The sequence below is a fragment of the Muscardinus avellanarius genome, assembly GCF_963383645.1.
Source record: "Muscardinus avellanarius genome assembly, chromosome: 4".
NCBI classification, from domain to species: Eukaryota; Metazoa; Chordata; class Mammalia; order Rodentia; family Gliridae; genus Muscardinus; species Muscardinus avellanarius.
The window spans coordinates 145,695,005-145,716,634 of record NC_137789.1 but is presented as its reverse complement, the minus strand read 5'-3'; the positions used below and the strand labels follow the sequence as shown (position 1 = coordinate 145,716,634).

Below are 21,630 nucleotides of genomic sequence, written 5' to 3'. Positions count from 1 at the left end.
GCTGGAGGAAGCTACTGGACTGGCCCAGGAAACTGAGGTTGAATATCCATGAATCACGGATAAGGGGGCTGGGACGATGTTTGTGGGCCACACACCTCTTTGATTATGGTGTGACTGTTTTTACTAGTGAGTTGGAGCAGCCGATTGGTGTTTGGAACATTTGTGGAGCTAATTGCCCAGGGACTGTGACTGGACCAGTATGTCATTTGGACGCTGGTCCCCTGGAAAGAGAGCGGACAGTCGCTTCTTAACCGTTTTCCACAGCTTGCTTTAAGATGAAAGTTGTTGATCCTACACTTAACATTCGTGCTTAATTTTCAAAGTATTATTGATTCTCATTTTTTCTGAATCAAGTCCTGGGAAAGGCGAAAATTCTTGAATGAAATAGCAGCCACCCTGAAAAACGTTACAGATTGCTACCCCTGTATTAGGGTCTCTGCATTTTGTTGCAGTATAGATGGGGCAGCAGGTGTTCTCAAGTCTAGGGTTTGCAGTTTGCCAGTATATTTATTGCTAAAGCTTTAGATTTTATTGAATTAGTGGTTTTTTTTAATTACTTTTGTTTTTTTCTGAGCAAAATCTTTAAATTTTTTGTATCAAGAAATGGACTCAATTGACTAAAGATAATGCTTCTTTGATGATCAAATCATCTTGTCATGTTAGAAGACACACATTTGGAAGAAGATATATGGGAATACAAATCTAGAAGTAAACCCAAAAGAGTTCATTCAAATAATTGCTCCGAAAACATTCCAGAATCTGTTGAAAGTTCAACAGATGGAAAATGCCAGTCAGAACGAAAAAGAAACAAAAAAAGAACTGTAGAAGTTAAAGGGAAGATGAAGGACCATGAAATGTGCCTAGGAGAAACAGATTGTCAGACTTCCGTATCTTCTAGTCAGAATTCAAGTTGTGGAGATGGCATTTGGCAGTCCCAAGACAAAGAGGCCACTCCAAGAAGGCACTGTAAAACTCAGAAAAATAAACAAGTGTCCCCAAAGATACGTCCAGTTTATGACGGGTACTGTCCAAACTGCCAGCTGCCTTTTTCCTCATTGCTAGGTCAAACACCCCGATGGCATGTTTTTGAGTGTTTGGATTCTCCATCAGTGTCTGAAACAGGTAAGGTTACAAAAAAGGTAATCATCTCTAAATAGTCTTTAAAAGACCTGCTGTTGGGTCAATCACATCAGTTCAGTGAAATGAGGAAAACGAGCAAAACACCAAAGGAAAGATGAGCTACTATACTGGTCTTGGGTTTAATTGTAAACAAAGTTGCAAAACCTGAAGCAGTTTAAATGCATTTCATTTTTCCATAAAAATTCCTGTCTACCTCAATTATTTTTTATAACTGTTCATTGAACTTTCTGTGTTAGATACTTTTACTCTTTTGACTTATCTGACTCATTGAACAAATAACATTAGTATTGAAATCTTTTAGATGAGGGTTCTTGAATTTTAACTAACTTGCCCAGTTTGTTACCTTTTTTGGAACTGTACTGAGAAGTATAATTACATCCTGGTTTCTCAATATGGTTATGTTGTATTCATCATGCTAATGTACAGGAAGAGGAACTGGGAAGGAGTCTTAGGTGATTCTAATAACAGAAATGTGCCAAGTAACAGAAGCAATGCTACGTTTTTATTATCTTTTAAAAACGTCATAGGTAACATGTAGAAGATTCAACTTGGAATATATTGAGAAAGAGCTGTGAGGATTTGTATTCTTTAATTATCTCAATTTTTTGAGAAAAGAATATTTAAAAAGCAACTCAAAAGAGTGATTTTAAGATAAATAGTACCTGTTGTAAATGATGCTCAATTTTGTATTGATTTTTTGATTGTGCAGTTAACAATAGTATTATCATAAGACCTCAAAAGAGGACTGGCGATTTCCCACTTACAGGTTTTTTATAGTGCTAATTCTGCCAAAGCTTATTTGTAACGCTTTTCTTTATTAAAAATTTCAGAGTGTCCTGATGGTCTTCTTTGTACTTCAACAATGCCTTCTCATTACAAGAGATACACTCATCTGCTGCTTGCTCAGAGCAGGGCTAATCGTGACCCACTTAGCATACCCTCACATGCGTCAGGTGGGAGTTTCGGTGAGACTAGAACAGGCTTTGCTGGTAACGTTGGGGAAGGATGGGCTCTGCGTCAGGAACAAACTGAGCATTTGAAAAATGTTTCAGACGATCCTTTGTTGATGATACAGCGGCTAAAAAAATCTCAGCCTCCAACCGAAACCAGTAGAAAGATTTCCTCTTCTACAAATACTCAACCGTCACAACAAGCTCTACAATCTACAGAATCTAAGAATGACAAACTGGCAAGAGTTGGTTTGCCTTTTGCTGGGGAGAAATTAGACAGCCACAACAACTTACAACACGCAAATTTACCATTGCCAAAAGATGACTTTAGCAGATGTGAGATCTCCTATTCTCCACTTCAAAGTGATGAAGAAACTTGTGCTATAGATGAAACGCTGGATGATTCACAACAGGAACTGTTCTTCAGCCAGAGTTCTAAAGATGGCAGCCTAGAAGATGATGATGACAGTCCTGCTGTGTTTAAAAAACTCCACGGTCCCTTTCTGAAGGTCCTGGAGGAGAAATGCCCCAAGGCGAATCGCTTCTTGACTCAAGATAGGTACAGTGAAGGATTGTATGAACGCAGTTCTCTAAACGATTCATCTCAACCTACCTCCCAGACTGACAGCCCTGTTTCCTATGATGTTGCAACATATACTGATGATTGTTTTCTGTTGTTTTCCCCTGCTTTATCAGGGGAACAGGCTGCTTCTAATTATCAAACCACTACAACCAAACCTCATCAGCCAGAGTTCCGTTCGTCTCAGTCAAATACACAGAAACAGGTAATTGAAGAGTCAGGTGTTGACAATTCGGTGTCCTCGCCATTACTTAAGAGTTCGATGTCAAAACCTTTTGAAAGCCAGGGAGGAGAGTGTCTTTCTTCCCAGCCGACCCAAAGGAAAATTAGAGAATTGCCAAGTGAGAACTTTTGTGCTAAGAACAATGCCTCCTCCATATGTGTCTGTGGAAAGGTATTAGGTGATAAGCGAGATGGAGAGGTTAGAGTTCTAAATACAGAAAAGCTTTCTAATACACCTACTGCTGCTAAGTCTTTGAAAACTCCTGAATGTAATACAAGACATCCTGCTACCAAGGTAATGAAGCAGATGGATATAGGTGTCTATTTTGGACTACCACCCAAAAGAAAAGAGAAGTCACTGGGGGAAGGTGCATTAGAAGGAATGAACTTAAGTCCAGTTGTAAGTCCTAATGGAAAGAGGTCCCGGCAGTGCAAGAGGAAAGCAGGAAAGTCTTTAAGTGATTTAGAATTGGATGCCAAGAGTTTAGATGAGAGTCAACTCTCTGAGGAACTGTCTTTTGAAGGGTCACAGCATCAAAGAAAGAGACGTAAAAAGTCAAATTCACCACCCAAAGTTGCACATCAGAAGCAGTCAGGTCACCTTATTAACAGTACGGAATCTGGAGCGTTCAACTTAAGTAAAGATGAAGCCTTCATAAAGTCAGCCCATGGCAGGAAGAAAAGAGAGAACATGAAAATTTCAGAGTCATCCAATGCAGGGGAATCAAGGAAAAAGACATGTCCATTCTATAAGAAAATACCTGGTAAGTTGGAATATTAATGTTCAGCTTACAGAGAGACAAGAGTTTTGAACTTCATTTTCAGTGTGTGTGTGTGTGTGTGTGTGTGTGTGTGTGTGAAAGTTTTGTATGTGTTTTCTTTGTTTTTTCATGATACTTCATTCCACTCTAATAGATGTTTTTAGTTTGGCTTTTATTCCATTCAATTCAGCTGTTATTAAACATATTCTGTATGCTAGGGGCCATAATAGATAGGAATATGTTACAGATGATAGAAAGACGACCAGTTACACAGTAGAGATTCAGCCTACTGCAGCAGGAAGAACGTCATCTCTGATACTACAATGTGAGACAGCAAAGTGTCTTGAGTACTCATGAGTCATAACAAAGTACTGACTAGCTAAAAGAAGAAAAATGTAGTAGGTTGTACCGATCATAATAAATGTCAAACATTTTTAAGCCATAGGAGAATTTGTTTTCTTCTGCCTTTTCATATCCTTGGAATTTCACACGCCTTCACAAATGAGTTTATAGAGAAGTGTGTAGCAAAATGAATTTTGTTGTTGGAGAAATCTATAACTCTTCTGAAAATATATAATAAAACAGCCAAAACATATTTAATTCAAAAGAGTTTTGTAAAAGAATTTTATTGCTGTTCTAGATCTTTAATATGTTTGAAATATTTGTGTAGAGAATAGCACTCGTTTGGTTTTTATAATTACTATGATTAATTTTCTGAACTTTGAGCCTAGATCTAGTATGTTTTGTGCCAGTAACCTCCATAGAATTGTGAAGTTATGATTATTTACTTACTTGCATATCACCTGTCGACTCGTGTGGCAAAAAAAATTTTTTTTTTTTTTTTTTTTTTTTTGGTGGTACGGGGGGTGGGGAAATCCAGAGACTTTTCTACCTCTGGGCTATACTCCCAGACCTATTTTTATATTTTATTTGGAAACAGGGTCCCACTAAGTTGCTGAGAGCCTCACTAAGTAGCTGAGGCTGGCTTCGAACCTGAGTGACCCTACTGTCTCAGCCTCCAAGCGCAGGGATTAGAAGTGTGCGCATCACTACGCCTGGCTCATGTGGCAGTTTTTTTTATGAACACATTTTAGAGCTTTATATTCATGGTTGCCCTTTATGGAGCCATTTTAGGTTTTTTTTTTTTTTTTTTTTTCGCCTTTTTTCCCCCACAATGAAATTCAAAGACTACGGCTGTCCTGTTTGTCTTTTATGGTCCTGTCGCTATCTGGAGGGCCATCCATTCTGTAAGACTTAAGACTATTTTGGCCCTCATCACTTTTGCTCCTTTAGAAACTTATCAATATTGCCCACTGAGTTCACATTTGAGAACTTCTAGAACATTCTCCGTTTACAATTTTGTTGCAGTCAAGGATATCCGTTTCCAGTAAGTGTCAGAATATGAACTAAAATGGAGTAATTGATTTGTAGGTTAGTACTGTTTGAAGGTGTATTTATTTGGTGCAAATATTTACAGAATCCTCTGTCCTGGGATATTTAGTAGAAAGTTACAAACCTCATTCTCATCTTTTGCTAAGTTTACGTGGTATATGTTTTTACGTAAGTTACGGCTTAGCTGGAAACGAGGCGTGGGATGACCAGAGCATGCCTCGGTTACCGTCAGACCGGTGCACTCGGCGTTGCCGGCACCCGCTCATGCCCTGGCGGTGTTTTCGTTGCAGGCACTGGCTTTGCCGTGGACGCCTTTCAGTACGGTGTGGTCGAGGGCTGCACTGCCTATTTCCTCACACATTTCCATTCTGATCATTATGCTGGCTTGTCCAAAAACTCCACGTTTCCAATTTACTGTAGTGAGGTAAGTTTCAGCATTCTCACTCCCGACTGTACAGTGCTGTGGACGTCGTAAGTTCCTTGGTTAGAAGAAGGAACAATTAAAACAGTAAAATCAATCATTCTGCTAGGAATGATAAGAGAAAACAGATTCCACTCTTTTAAAGGTTCTAAAATCAAGAGAGCCAGTCAGTAGTTACAATCTAGTTTTCTTAAATGTTTGCTTTATTACATAAAAACAATAGGTAAACTATTAAATGGTGTACTAAAAAAAACCCACAAAAACCCAGCCAGGCGTGGTAGGGCACACTTGTAATCCCAGTACTTAGGAAGCTGAGACAGAAGGATCACACAGATTCAAAGCCAGCCTCGGCTACTTAGTGAGGCTCTCAACAACTTAGTGAGACCCTGTTGCCAAATAAAATATAAAATAGGTCTGGGAGTATAGCCTGGAGGTGGAAGGCCCCTGGGCTATATAAAGGAAAAAAGAAAAATCCCAGTTTCATTTAGTAAGCATTCTTTGAGTGTGGTAATAGATACGAAAGGCAAAACAGCAAACTTTAAGGCACTCACAGCCTCCAGGGGAAATATTCACAAGTCCCACCAAATGGAGTTGGTGTTAGGATAGAAACGTGAGTGGCATGCCTAGAACCGGGGTGGAAGGAATGCCATAGTCTGCTGCAGGCCGAGATTAGACAATGTGTCCTGGCTTGAGATTTCTTGAACTAGTTATTAAAAGGTGAACACTTGAATCCCTGTTACTAAAGACTTTAGATGGAGTTTGACTTAATCCTCACAGCATTCATGAAGCATCTCGTTTTTCTTATTGAAGCAGCTCAGGGAGTGGTAAGTGGCATGCCCCAGATCACAGAGTAAGGGAGAGCCCAGGTTTGAAGCAGGGCTGTCTGATTATAGAACCAGGCAGAGGAAAGAGTAGAATTTGTGTAGAGTCACAAGCATCACAGATATATACTTTTCCAGGCTCTCTAGAAAATTCGCAATGATTATAGAACATGCCATGAGGGACCATAGGAGATAAGCATATAGGAGAGGCAGTGACCAGATAGCAAAGGGTTTTATGCATCCCGCTCAAAATGGCTTTTGGTGGTGAGAGACGGCAGTCAAGCAGAAAGAGACACAAGTTGTTTTCAGAAGTCCTTCGTGGCGTTGTTGAGGGTTTACATGAATAAAAGTGGGAAGACAAGGAGATTGAGATGCTCTGGATGTAAATTGGATAGGAAGCAAAATACTAATTTACCATTTTATTGTATCAGTAATAAGCACATTCTGTTTTCTAGATAACTGGCAATTTGTTGAAGAATAAGCTTCATGTGCAAGAACAGTATATCCATTCATTGCCGATGGACACTGAATGTCTAGTGAATGGGATCAAAGTAGTTTTGCTCGATGCCAATCAGTACGTACTAAACGCACCTTGATAATGGTCAAATGACCCATGGGGAAACACATTTGGGGGTTATGTAAGAATACTTTGTTGGAACCAATTAGGTTGGTATTTTTATTTTTAATCTCTCTCTCTCTCTCTCTCCTTACTTGAAATTGAACCCAGAGGCATGCTCTCTCTGATCTACACCCCCCAATCTTTTTATTTTTTTATTTTGAAATAGGGTCTCATTAAGTTTCTGAGGCTGGCCTCAAACCTGTACTCCCCCTGCCTCAGCCTCCCAGGAACTGGGATTACAGGCATGTACCACTGTACCTGGCTGCCTGATATTTTTTAAAATTTGAGTATAAGATATTTCTGCTTTTGGAATAAATGTGCCTAATTATAGAATTGGAGTAAATGTAGAGAGATTCTCTAAATGTTGTCTGACCTTTATTATTTTGCCAGGCTAAGACTCAAAATGAGGATCTTGCCCATGGTAGGCAAGCACTGTGCCACTAAGCTACATCGATAATCCCCAACCCCTAACCCTTTTTTTAAATTTAGTTTAAATTGCTACATTTGACATATGAGACTCCATTTTATTTTTTAAAGCATTAACATATTATAGCTGTTGTTCTCCAAAAGATACTATTTGGTGTTTTCTTTCTTTTTTTCTTTCTTTTTTTTTGCAGTACTGGGAAGGGAACCCAGGGGCATTCTACCTCTGAGCCTCTGAGCTACACCTCCAGCCCCATTTTTTTATTCTTTATTTTGAAACAGGGTCTCACTGAGTTGCAAAGGGCCTCACTAAGTAGCTGAGGCTATTCGAGAAACTGTCCTCCTATCTCAGCCTCCCAAATGCTGGGATTACAAGTGTACACTACCATGCCTGGCTTGCTGTTTTCTTTAATACCATTTATATATATTAAAAGCTTATGTTCCATTTAGAGAATTGAGAATTGGTTTTCTATTCCCCACCCCTAACTTTATACTATGTCATCTTTCAGGTTTACATATTTAATATTTCTGCTAGGTGTGGTATCACCCACCTATAATCCCAGCTAAATGACAGACTGAGGCAAGAGCATCTCAAGTTTAAAGCCAGCCTGGACAATTCTTTAATGCAAAACTGTCTCAAAAAGGGCTGAGAATGTAGCTCACAGGTGGAGCGCTTGACTAGCAGGCATGAAGCCCTGGGTTTGAGTACAAGTACTAAAAAAACAAAAAAAAGAGAGAGAGAGAGAGAAATAAATAAATAAATAAATAAATAAATAAATAAATATTGGAAGATTTTTTTTGGAAATGGTTTTTATTTTTTTCTCTTTCTTGTCAAATATAAGGTACTATGAACATTCATGTTGCCAGAATACATCTATTGTCTATGCTTCTTTCTACTTTCCGTAGGATGTTAGCCTTCTTCTCCATAGGGATCATAGATGTTTAAGAAAGGAAGTAATATTAAATTGAAGTTTTCTAAAAAAAAACCTCAATTTCTGTTACTTCTGGTTGCTTTTCTTCATGTTTTTGTCTGCTAGTTTGGCTGCTTTTTTTAAAAAATGTGGCCATCAATTTAAGTTCTGATTTTTAAAGTTGGTTTTATTGAGGTTTTTCACCATCGATACATAAATAATATAGTTCTAATAAACTATCTGATCAAGCTAGTATGATGTAGCCATGCCACAAGCCACAGGCATACAAAACATACCAGCAAAATATTCCAAGGACATATCGCTCATTTCTCAGGAGATAGCTAATGACCAGCTAGGCATTTCTTAGGAATATGCAGGGTTTGCACCCTCTTGTGTGGTAAGTTATCCTTTCCTACCTACCAGTTATTTTTGTGATGTAAATTTCCTGTGTAAAGTATTGCATTTCCTCTGTAGTACAATGTTTTGTTACTGTGGTCAGCTAATAAAGCGTGTTCATTTCTTGACATCAAAACAGGCACCCTTCCTTCAGGTGCTTTTGTCTGCGTTATGAATATCCCCTTAACTTTCTGTGTTCAGCTGTCCAGGTGCTGCCATGATCCTGTTTTATCTCCCGAACGGTGCTATTATATTGCACACCGGGGACTTCAGAGCAGATCCCAGCATGGAACGATCTCTCCTTGCAGGCCAGAAAGTCCGCACGCTGTACCTAGACACCACGTAAGAGAGCCTCACCATGAGTGCTTCCTCTCTATGCCTGTAGATTTGCTCTGTATTTTATGACTTTACTAAAATAATTAAAATAATGGCTTATTTCCAATTATTCTCTTAAATCTATTTATCAGAGGGATGCTATTTGAAAACATTTTCTTGCCAAAGGGCAAATTTGAGCCTATATATCTTAATTGATGACAGCTCAATTTTTTTTTTGTAATTAAAAGAAAATCTTTATAGAAGACTGCTCTTACTGAAAGGAGGAAGAGAATTTGGGGGCAAACTTTAGGAAAATACCTTTATAGACTAGCTTCACAAAATGTCTATATAGGAATTAGGTATAATTGTGAAAATGAGGCCAAATGTGATTCTGTTCTATATTGAAAAATGCCTTTGTTCTTTTCTCAAAAATGTAATTTATAAGCAACAACTTTGAAATATTCAGTGCTATAAATATTATAGCATAAGCCACTATATTTTACTTATATGCATATTTATTTTTAGTTTATTATTTTTACATATAATTTGTATATTCAATTATGTATATATTTGTTATCCAATGTAATAAAATACCTCATCAATTCATTAGAAATTAGTTTTATTAATTATTCCAACCCATGAAAAACAAGTTTGAATGGGATATTTTAGTAAAAGATGGTCATTTTACATCCAGTTTTCTCACAACCAATTTTCCATTTTTAATTGTTTTAAGTAATAGATAAACTAAGAAAATGAGTTTAAAAAAATCCTGTTAGGCCGGGCGTGGTGGCGCACGCTTGTAATCCCCGCGCTTGGGAGGCAGAGACAGGAGGATCGCGCAGGTTCGAAGCCAGCCGCGCGTGCTGGCTTATGAGACCCTGTTTCCAAATAAAAATGTTAAAATAGGTCTGGGAGTGTAGCCCGGAGGTAGAAGGGCTTCCAGAAACCCCAGTACCACAAAAAAAAAAATAAATAAATAAAAAATAAAAAAAATAAAAAAAATCCTGTTACATAGTTCTACTCTATATGCAATTCTGAGTTTTTTATGGGATTTAATAAGAGAAATAAATAAAAAATATAAAGGGCTGAGGATGTAATTCAGTATTAGGATTCAATCCTAACACTGTACAAAAAAAAAAAAAAGGAAAAAGCTGATTGGCTAGAAATACTTTTGGAGAGAACAAAGTCTTTAAAAAAGCAGTTCTTGGAGGATAATAAAAGAAAAACAATTTTAAAAACTTTTATAATTCTATCAAAATTAGCAATAACTGATAACAAATACTTTTACTCCAGAAAGTGACACAGCTATTAAAGTTTCAATGGATTAATACTGCTGCTGTTTGGAATTTGCTAAAGCTTGTCTTCCACAATCTCATCCATGTTAAGACCACAGCTTCTGTTCTTTTAATAGATACTGTATTCGCTATTACAGATACTGCAGTCCAGAATACACCTTTCCGTCGCAGCAGGAGGTTATCCAGTTTGCCATCAACACTGCCTTCGAGGCTGTAACTCTAAACCCACGTGCTCTTGTTGTCTGTGGCACGTATTGTATTGGAAAAGAGAAAGTCTTCCTAGGTGGGTGGTAGCTCTGTCTAATTTACATTAATATATTATAAAGATCAGATTCTTTCTGCATGAAGTTCTTTCAGTTTCTTCTCTCACATTCTATGTTTATTTTCCCTGAAATCATTCAGTATTACCTTTGAAGTTGCAAATTTGATAGTTTGATACATTTAAATTTTGAAAGGCTTAAGTTTATAAAAACATTTAACAAGTGTGGTTTATCCTAGCCTTTCTGTCTATGAGATGTTCATAAGCAATGTCTATTTTATTATTTTCACTAACTTTGAAAGATGACTAATGCATATCTGTGCCATTCTCTGAGGATAAGCATCAGTTAGTTTAGAGAATATTTTTAATTTTTGTTCCTCAGTGGTTTCTGTATTTATTCCAATAGATTGTCTTGGGCATTGGGAATTTATTGTACTATATTTGCAAATTACATCCCATTTCTTCTTAAGTATGATCCCATTATGTCAAATATAAATATGTGAAATGATATCCAGGCTGGGGCAAGAGGATCAGAAGTTGGAGGCTAGCCTGGGCAACTTAAAAAATAAAATGAAAGGGCTAAAGATGTAGCTTAGCAGTAGAGCCGTGTAATTTAAATCTCCAGTACCACCAAAAAGCAAACCAAAAACAGATACGAAGTGTTAAGAGCACTCTCTTCTACAAATTTTTGTTCCCTTTACTACTTTCTATATATCTGTTGTGGTTTTAAAATAGCAAATAGTAGCTCTTTAAAAACAAATTCTTGACTGGGTATGGTGGCACCTGCTTGTAATCCCAGTACTTGGGGGGCTGAGACAGGAGGATCACAGGTTCAGCGCCAGCATAGGGTAACTTATGAAGACCCTCTTTCAAAGTAAATAAACAGGGCTAGGGGTGTAGCTCAGAGGCAGATGCCCCTGGGTTTAATCCCCAATACCACAAAAATAAAAAAAAAGTAAGAAAAATAGTTTTTAAAATTCTTTGATTTTCTCACAATTTATTCTGTACAGTGATTGTCAACCATTTGGAGATATGGTAGAAGTGTGAGGGTTTTGAATTTATTTTTATTTCTAAATTCTTATTTTAAAATGTGGTTAAATTGTAACTTTATTATTTTTTCACAAACTTTTACCTTTTGCTTTGTCTATAGCCATTGCTGATGTTTTAGGTTCAAAGGTGGGCATGTCCCAAGAAAAATATAAAACCCTGCAGTGCCTCAATATACCAGAAATTAACACTCTCATCACCACAGACATGAGCAGTTCAGTAGTTCACCTTCTCCCAATGATGCAAATTAATTTTAAGGTAAGCATGCAAGAGACTTATCTTCTAGGATGAACCAGAACAGATCTGATGATTGCACGCTAAAATCCTGTTTTCCCTGCATTTCGGGTGTATGTTTGTGTGTGTGTGTGGGGGGGGGGTTGGGGGACTGAACCCAGGGGCATGCTTCTTCCAAGTTACACCCCCAGCTTGTTTTATGTTTTTATTTTGAAACAGGGTCTCACTAAGTTGCCGAGCGTCTCACAAGCTTCAAGCAACTTTGATCCTCCTTTCTCAGCCTCCCAGTCACTGGGCTTACAGGTGTGCACCACCACACCTGGCTTACCTGCATTTAATTTCAAGCAATCCATTTACAGTGGAGTTAACCTATAGTAAAATTTGTCCTAGAAAATCTTCCAGGACGAATGTATTTTGAGTGTTTCTGTGTGTGTAACTCCACAGAGTAATTCCTATGCCCAGAAGTTTAGGAACTAGAGAACTAGCATATAGGAAAGAACGAAAATGGGGAAAGTTCCAGCTCCTGGTCATTAACCCTTCCATTTCCAGATCGCTCTCCAATTCTTCCTGGGTGAGTGGGGATGAGTGCTTATTTTTCTTCAGGTCTCTTCTGTTCTGCATTAATACTAAGGCTCCATAATATTGGCATATGTATGAAATAGTGAAAAGTATATCCTGAGAGGAAGTATTAACATTAGTTCCAAGAGATAGACTAAGCTGTATGTAATCTCACCCCATTGTGTTTGGCGGCTTATCTGTCAGATTTATTTATATATTCAGGTTTATTCCACTTACTAACATTTTGATGCCTTGCAATGAAATATGCCAAGCCAGTGTATTAAATGTGACTTAGAACATAATGCACAGAGAAATAATATGTGTGTATTAAATGTGACTTAGAACATAATGCACAGAGAAATAATATGTGTGCATTAAATGTGATTAAGAACATAATGCACAGAGAAATCATGTGTTTTAACTTTTGCTCTAATGTTCATGAAGTAACTTCTATGGAGCTTTTTGAATAGGATGCTGATCACTGGATCTGTCTTAAAATAATAACACATTGTAAAAAATGAGTGTTTTAGTACTACTTCTCAGTTAAGGAAATTCTGATATAGTCATTCCTTGTTCATGAGATTAAGGTGAAAATGTATGGCCTATCTTCATGAGTATATAATATATAAAATTCTCAAGCATAAACCAGCCAGATTTTTCTCTTAGTTTTAAATGAGAGATTCAAATGTAGTCTAAATGTGGGAGGCATTCGGTGAGTGCGGGGACTACCGAGGTGTTGGTTAATCATAGGTACGAGCACTGATATCCTGAGAAAGTTATAGCATAGTTTAATTATTCTTATTTTACAATTTCATTTCCTAATAAATTTCTTCCATCTGAGCAAGTTATCAGCCTTCTGTTAAAACGAAAGGACGAGACCTCTTGAGGAAAGAGTGTTAAAGGAAGTTTCATGCTGCAGAGAGTGCAAAGGAGGAAAGGCCGTATGGCAGTTAGGGCGTCTTTGGTGAGCTGTACCAGAACCGTGTCCGTGAAGGGATGATAGGAGGCGCCAGATGTCTGAGAGCTACAAGTGAACAAGAAGGCAGCTCTCATAGATGCACAGATGGCCAACAAGCATATGAAAAAAGGAGCAAAATTATTAGCCATCAGGAAACTAGGAATCAGCACCACAGTGAGACACCACTTGACACCCACAGGGAGAACTGCAGTAAACAGAGAAACACAGTAGCAGTTGCTGCTGAGGATATGGAGGAATTGCTGGTGGTTTTGTCAACTGGTTGGAAAATTCCTTGAGAAGTTAAGTGTGGAGTGACCACATGACCTAGCAATTGTAGTCCTGTGCATAGGACCAAGAGAATTAAAAACAAATGTCTGTACAAAACTTCCACAGAAATGTTCTTAGCAGCATTAACCATAATAGGCAAAAAAGTAGAAATGACCCAAATGCCTACTGAATAGTGAATACATATATGAAACGTCAACTATGTCATTCAGCTATGGAAAGGAATGAAGTACTTATACACAGTACAATATGGATAAACCTTGATAATATTCTGTCACATAAAGAAGCCAGACACAAAATGCAACATATTGCATGATTCCATTTTTATAAAATGTCCAGAGTATGCAAATCTATAGAGACAGAAAGTAGGTCAGTGGTTGCCAGGGTTTGAGGGAGAGTGGCGATGTTTGCACAACTTTGTGAACGTACTAAAATCTGCTGAGTTGAGCACCTAAAAATTGTTTTTGAAGAAAGACATTTTTTAACCAAAGTAGCTACAGCAGTTTTGATTCCACCAGCAAAGAACAAGAGGTCTAGGTTCTCCATATCTTTATCAACATTGTCTCTTTTTTAAAAAAATATTTTATTGGTGCATTATAGTCTCACATCCTAATGGAGCTCACAGTGCTCATGACATTCACGCTCCCAGCCCTGGGTGAGTTTCCCTGGCTCCCGCCCTGCTCCCCTCCATTCTCCATCCATGCAAGATAGCGAGGCTGGCGTCAGTATTCTCACATATGCACATAATGTCAGTGGAAGTGTTTGCTTCAATCATTCCCCCCACCCCCAGAACCACCTCCCTCGATCCACTGGGTTTTCTCCTCTATTATCTAAGTCCTTCTTATATCCCAGTTACTCCCTGGATTCTACATATTAGAGGAATATACCTGACCCCTCACTTTCTGTGACTGACTAATCTCAATATAATTTTCTCCAGGTCCATCATCCATTTTCCTGCAAGTGACATAGTTTTGTTCTTTTTTATTGCTAAGTAGAATTTCATTGTGTGTGTGTATATATATATATCCCAAATTTTTGTGATTCATTCATCTTTTCATGGATATTTGGGTTGGTTCTATAATTTGGCTATTATGAATTGTTCTGCTATAAACATGGATATGCATGTATTGTTATAATATTCTTATTTCAATTCCTTTGGAAAGATACCCAGACCCAGAATAGCCAAACCAATTCTCAACAATAAGAACCATGCAGGAGGCATCATAATTCCTGGCTTCAAATTATACTACAGAGCTATAGTAATAAAAACAGCATGGTGTTGGCACAAAAACAGATACATACACCAATGGAACAGAATAGAAAATACAGAAACAAACCTATACACTTATAGCCAATTGATTTTTGACAAAGGTGCCAAAAACATACATGGAAGAAAAGACAGCCTTTTCAACAAATAGGGGTGGGAAAACTAGTTATTCATTTATGGGAAAACTGCTTATCCATTTGTAGAAAAATGAAATTTAAATCCCTGCCTCTCACCCTGCAGAGGAGTCAACTGAAGATGGATTAAAGACCTAGGAATCAGACCAGAGACTTTGAAATTACTAGAGGAAGGCATAGTCCAACAATCCTACAAATAGGCACAGGTAGATAAAGACTTCCTCAATTAGACCCCAAAAGCTCAAGAAATTAAAGCAATAAACAGGATGGCATTAAGCTAAAAAGTTTCTGCTCATCAAAGAAAACCATCAAGAGTCTAAAGAGAGAGCCCACTGGAAGGAATTAGATCTTTGCCAGCTATTTCTCTGATAGAGAACTAATATATAGAATATACAAATTTCTTAAAAGAGCTAACACTAAAAAAAAAAAACAAAAAACTAATAACCCAATCAAGAAATGGGCAAGTATCTATTATACTTATCCAAATGAGTGTCATGTTCTTTTCTTCAAAACACAGAGCAGAAGCTGCTGGTTACCATAATGTTTTATTTTAGTTAGTAATTATAGTCAAAAATAGTTTTATCGCATGAGAGGTAATGACATTTTGTGAAAAGATAAACCTATACAATTTTCAGAGTCTCCAAGGCACTCTTGAAAGCATTTAAGCTTTGAAATGCTGAGGTAATGATATCCATGCTCTTTAGCTTATCCAAAGATCCTAGATGTGCTACATGGTTGATGACTGCCACCTCTCATGTGAGCCTGACTGACCCAATATGGTAGCAGTATATCAGTAGAGGCATACAGCAGCTGCAGAGCATTATTTACATACTGGAAAATAATTCTAGTGACATTGTCAAATGCATTTTTTCTCATAAACTGGTCCAGTAAACAAAGAGAAATAGATATAGATTAGGGATTTTGTATTGACTCAACTGTTTATAATAAATTTCCTCATGACACAGGGTGTAGTGGTGCATGCCTGCAATCCTTACTTAAAAGGCTGAAATGAACCAGGCATGTGGCACGCGCTTGTAATCCCAGTACTTAGGAAGTTGATACAGGAGGATCGCACAGGTTCAAAGCCAGCCTCAGCTACTTAGTGAAGCTCTCGACAACTTAGTGAGACCCTGTTTCCAAGGAAAATACAGAGTAGGTCTGAGAGTGTAGCCTGGAGGTAAAAAGGCCTCTTGGTTCCATCCCCAGTCAGTCAGTCAGTCTCTCTCTCTCTCTCTCTCTCTCTCTCTCTCTCTCTCACACACACACACACACACACACACACACACACACACACACACACACTGAGATAGGAGGATCACAGATTTGAGCCAGTGTGCAGTACTTTAACAAAACCCTGCCTCTAAATTAAATTAAATAGAGTTGGGGCTATAGCTCAGGAATAGACACCTTTGGGTTCAATCTCCAGTACCACAGACACACAAATTTTCTTCATGAGTATAGTTCTGAAATTGTAGTCAACGGGCAACAAATTTTGTGTTTGTTGGCAATCTATTCCATAGGTTTTTTTCTTATATGATCACATTTTAAATATTTGTTTCTGACTATTATATGCCACATGATGTTTTGTGGTAACTCTAATTTGTCTCATAAAGAGAAAATATATAAAAAATAAATAAATAAAAAGAAAATATAATTCTCACTTAATTCTCCTAGATATTTTTGAAGAGATAGATATGAATGGGTAGGTTTGATGATATATATTGAAAATTGGACTCTTGAGTTTACAGTATTACATATATAATTATGTTAAACCCCAGTTACCTATTATTTCCTTTCTTTGTGAGGGACAGGGGAAGGGAGAATAATAGTTAAGCAAATAACATTTTATTAGCTAAGACTTAGACTAAGAAAGACAAAAACTTAAAAATTTGCAGAGCCAGGGATGTTGTAATGACAAGTTGGTTATGCATCCATAGCATCAACCTTTTTTAGTTGGTTAGAAGTGATTGTTTTGTGGTAGATATTATTGTACTGGCCTCAAATTAATAAAAAGGTTATTGTGTGATACAAAAGAAAAATGAAAGGATTGTTATGTCACCAATGAGGTAAATTTTTTATCAATTTACTCTAAGCCTTTGAAACTCTGGGCTTTAGTCTGAAGACCAAACATATTATATATAGTAATATTTTTACATATAGTAATCCCAGTAAATATATATATATATATATATATATATATATATATATATATATATTCCCTCAGGCCACTGTTAGCAGTAATTGGAATTTGCTTAGCTTCCCAAGATTGAACTTTGGTCATTGATTTATCTCGTGAGTTTAGTTTGTAGAAGTCGATCAGCATCTATGAGGACTTGCAGTGGTCTCAAGAGTTGAAGACTAACCTAGCTTACATTTAAAGGGTGAGAGGGAGTATAATGGTATTCTTAGAAAATTATTTCTTTCTACATCTCTGTCAATCTTCTCTTCGTTTATATGCACAGAGTTACACTTGCATTGATGTTTACCATTGTGAGCGTTAGTGTCTCTTGGATTTGGAGAGGGTTTTCGTAGCTATTTGAGTTGTGTATAACTGGTTATGTCTGTTTCAAATTGTTTCACTATATATTTTTTGAAACAGTGCCTAAACTTGTTTAGGTAAGTAAAGCAGAAATGGTTTTGTGTGTATTTCTCGCAGCAATAGATTCTTGCAAGCTGGTCCTTAGTGAAAACTTCCCGTGACTCTCTCCACATAACATCTTTACTCATTCTGTTTAATCCAACGTAGCCTGTCTCCATTGGCTGTGAAATCAATATGCTATTTTTATTTAACAGAGTTTACAGAGTCATTTGAAGAAGTGTGGTGGAAAATATGACCAGATTGTGGCTTTCCGACCTACAGGATGGACACACTCTAACAAGTTATCGAGTGTCACAGATATTATTCCTCAGACCAAAGGAAACATTTCAATATATGGTATAATTATTAGATATTCTCTCTTTTAATGTTTACAATTGCTTTACATTTCTTAAAAGTGCTTTAAAATCAAAGTTAAAAAAAAGCAGGCATAAAAAACTTTAAAATTTATGAGTTTTAAATCTTTCTACAACTCCAAACCTCTCTCTAGTCCATGGCAAACTGATATGAAGGAGCTTGACCAGTAGATAGGTACCGACTAACACAAAAGACTTAATTTGTGTAACCAGATACTTAGAAGAATTGCAGCATCGCTTACAAAGAGGGAAACTGTGGTTTTATACTGGAAGTCTAGATGGTGCCATGAGGTTGTGAGCCGGAAGAGGTAGCTTAGATGTGGTGACAGCAGGAGGCACAGACTTGGCTTTGGTGTTTCCTCCCCTGGGGGAGGCTGGTCCAGGCCCCCAGAGCCTGCTTAGTTCCACTGATGGAGCACGGTCAGTGTCAGTGGACCCCGGACTTCCCTCCATTGAAAACCCTAGTTCACTCAAAGAGGAACCCTTACAGCCCTTCTCTGTGGCACCTGATCTTCCAAAAGAAGATAAAGATATTTTGAGGATTTCACGTTTCCCCTTGTTTTTTATTTCTTATGTGTACAAAGCATGAAACTACAATGTGTTTCCTTGCTCCAGAAATCAAGACTGCCCTGCTTGTCGTCCCTCATTCCACTCCACCCCACCCCACCCCACCCCACTCCACCCCACTCCACTCCACCCCACTCCACCCACCCCACCCCACTCCACTCCACCCCACTCCACCCCACTCCACCCACCCCACCCCACTCCACCCCACTCCACTCCACCCCACCCCACCCCACCCCACTCCACCCCATTCCACCCCACTCCACCCCACCCCACCCCACTCCACTCCACTCCATTCCACTCTACCCCACTCCATTCCACCCCACCCCACTCCACCCCACTCCACTCCACCCCACCCCACTCTACTCCACTCCACCCCACCCCACTCCACTCCACTCCACCCCACTCCACCCCACCCCACTCCACTCCACCCCACTCCACCCCACCCCACTCCACCCCACTCCACCCACCCCATTCCACCCCACTCCACTCCACCCCACTCTACTCCACTCCACCCCACTCTACTTCACTCCACCCCACCCTACTCCACTCCACCCCACTCCACCCCACTCCTCTCCACCCTACCCCACTCCACTCCACCCCATTCCACCCCACTCCACCCCACTCCACCCCACCCCACTCCACCCACACCACTCCACCCCACTCCACTCCACCCCACTCCACCCTACCCCACTCCACTCCACCCCATTCCACCCCACTCCACCCCACCCCACTCCACCCCACCCCACTCCACTCCACTCCATTCCACCCCACTCCACCCCACCCCACTCCACTCCACCCACTCCACTCCACCCCACTCCACTCCACCCCACCCCACTCCACCCACTCCACTCCACCCCACTCCACTCCACCCCACCCCACCCCACCCCACCCCACTCCACCCCACCCCACCCCACTCCACTCCACCCCACCCCACTCCACTCCACCCCACTCCACTGTACTCATGTTTTTCCAGATTTCCCTGAAATTCATAGTTAGGTGAAATGTGTAAAGGGAATAATTGTTTAAAAAGAATAAAATTCCAATTAAATGGAACTTTCTAGAATGCATATTATTAAATGTATATATACAAAAGCAACAAAGTTGTTTTTTTTCTTTTTTTTTTTTCTTTTTTTTTTTTTTTGTGGTACTGGGAATGGAACCCAGGGGCTTTCTACCTCCAGGCTACACTTCCAGGCCTATTTTTTATATTTTATTTGAAAACAGTATCCTGCTAAGTTGCTGAGAGCCTCATTAAGTAGCTGAGGCTGGCTTTGAACCTATGCGATCCTCCTGTCTCAGCCTCCCAATCGCGGGGATTACAAGTGTGCGCCACCACGTCCGGCTAGCAACAAAGTTTTTAATGTTCTAAGTTTGATACCATCAATGTTTTAATCCTTATTATCCATAAAATGTACATTTTCTTATCAAAATGAAACTACTAAGGAGTTGTTGACAAGAATACTCTGGATTGCTTTTCTCTTTTATTTTACACTTGAGAATTTTTATTAGTTTGATTTTTAATAGACACTATCTTTTCAATGGTTTTGCAGGAATTCCTTATAGTGAACACAGCAGCTACCTAGAAATGAAACGCTTTGTCCAGTGGCTGAAGCCCCAGAAAATCATACCTACTGTAAATATTGGCTCCTGGAAATCTCGGAGCACAATGGAGAAATATTTTAAAGAGTGGAAAATGGAAGCTGGATATTGACAATACCGCAGAGGACTCAGTAGGAGTTAAGTATCTTGGCTGTAGCTTGTCAGGAATTAACATCTCTCATGATATGAACAGCCTCGTGAGGATGGAACACAGAGTTGTTTTCTCACTTATGTTCGATAACATATTTATGGTGCTGAATGCCTCGCAGCAGCAGCAGCAGCAGCAGCAGCAGCAGCAGCAGCAGCAGCAGCAGCAGCAGCACAGATAGCTGAGACTGCGTCTCCTGAGTACCTTAATTTCTTGTCCTTTCCTCCAGGATGGCACCTGTATTCCACATCAAGCCCTAGGGGAGGACAGAAAACAGATTCAGGGACCAAAAGGGTCATAATAATAGATACTTAGTATTATATATAAGTAATTATGTATCTTCAACATAACAAAACTTTTATATGATATGTATTCTTAAATAAAATTATCCTATAATTTTCCATAGTATATTTTGGTGTGTTTTATTGCTGTTTTTCTGTTTAAAATACTTTAATTTTTTGAACAATTTTAGGTTGATGGCAAATTGAGCGAGTTACATCCGCACACATCTGCAGCCTCTCTCATTATCAGCATCCCCTACCAGCATGGTACATGTGTTACAACTGATGAGCCTGTCTTGACGCACCATAAATGCCCAGAGCCCAAAGTTTATATCAGGGCTCACTGTTGGCATCGTACATTCCATGGGCTTTGACAAATGTATAATGACACACACACATCATCACTGTGGTATCATACAAATTTTTTCACTGCCCGAAAAATCCTCTACACATCTGTCTCTACACATCCCTGTCTCCCTCAAAACACCCGGAAATCACTGATACTTTTATTATTTCCCTAGTTTTGCCTTTTCTAAGATGTCATATATTTGAAATAATATAGTAGATAGCCTTTCTAGATTGACTTCTTTCACCTACTAATATGCATTGAAGGATCTTCCATGTCTTTTTCCTGATTTGATGGCTCATTTTTTTAAGTGCTAAATACTATCCCATTTTCTGGATATACCACAATTTGTTTTGCAATTATGAATAAAGCTGCTGTGAACATCCGTATGTGGGTATTTGTGTAGGAATAAGTTTCAAACTCCTTTGAATAAAGATCAAGGATTGATATTGCTGGGTCATATGGTAGAGTAAGTTTAGTTTTATAAGACACTTCCAAACTCCCTTCCAGAGCGGCTGTGCCATTTTGTATTGCCATCAGCAGTGAACGTGAGTTCTTGTTGCTCCTCAGCCTCACCAGCATTTGGTATTGTCTGTGTTTGATATTTTGGTCATTGTATTAGGTATCTACCAGTTTCTTGCTGTTTTAATTTACATTTCTCTAATGACCAATGGTGCAGAACATTTTTCATATGCTTATTTACTATCCATGTTTTTTGTTGAGGTGTCTGTTGAGAGCTTTTGCCCATT

The 21,630-nt window shown here is 38.7% G+C and overlaps 1 protein-coding gene across 1 annotated transcript; it reads left to right on the top strand.

Annotated features, from left to right (window-relative positions):
- Positions 1–656: 656 nt before the first annotated feature.
- On the top strand, positions 657–20,218 carry DCLRE1A (DNA cross-link repair 1A; the record flags this gene model as incomplete). Its single annotated transcript, XM_080694616.1, has 9 exons — positions 657–1,122; positions 1,971–3,656; positions 5,336–5,469; positions 6,743–6,861; positions 8,838–8,978; positions 10,384–10,529; positions 11,656–11,810; positions 17,782–17,923; positions 20,058–20,218. The coding sequence occupies 9 exons, from the start codon at positions 657–659 to the stop codon at positions 20,216–20,218; spliced, it is 3,150 nt and encodes a 1,049-aa protein (XP_080550742.1).
- Between the last annotated feature and the right edge of the window lie 1,412 nt (positions 20,219–21,630).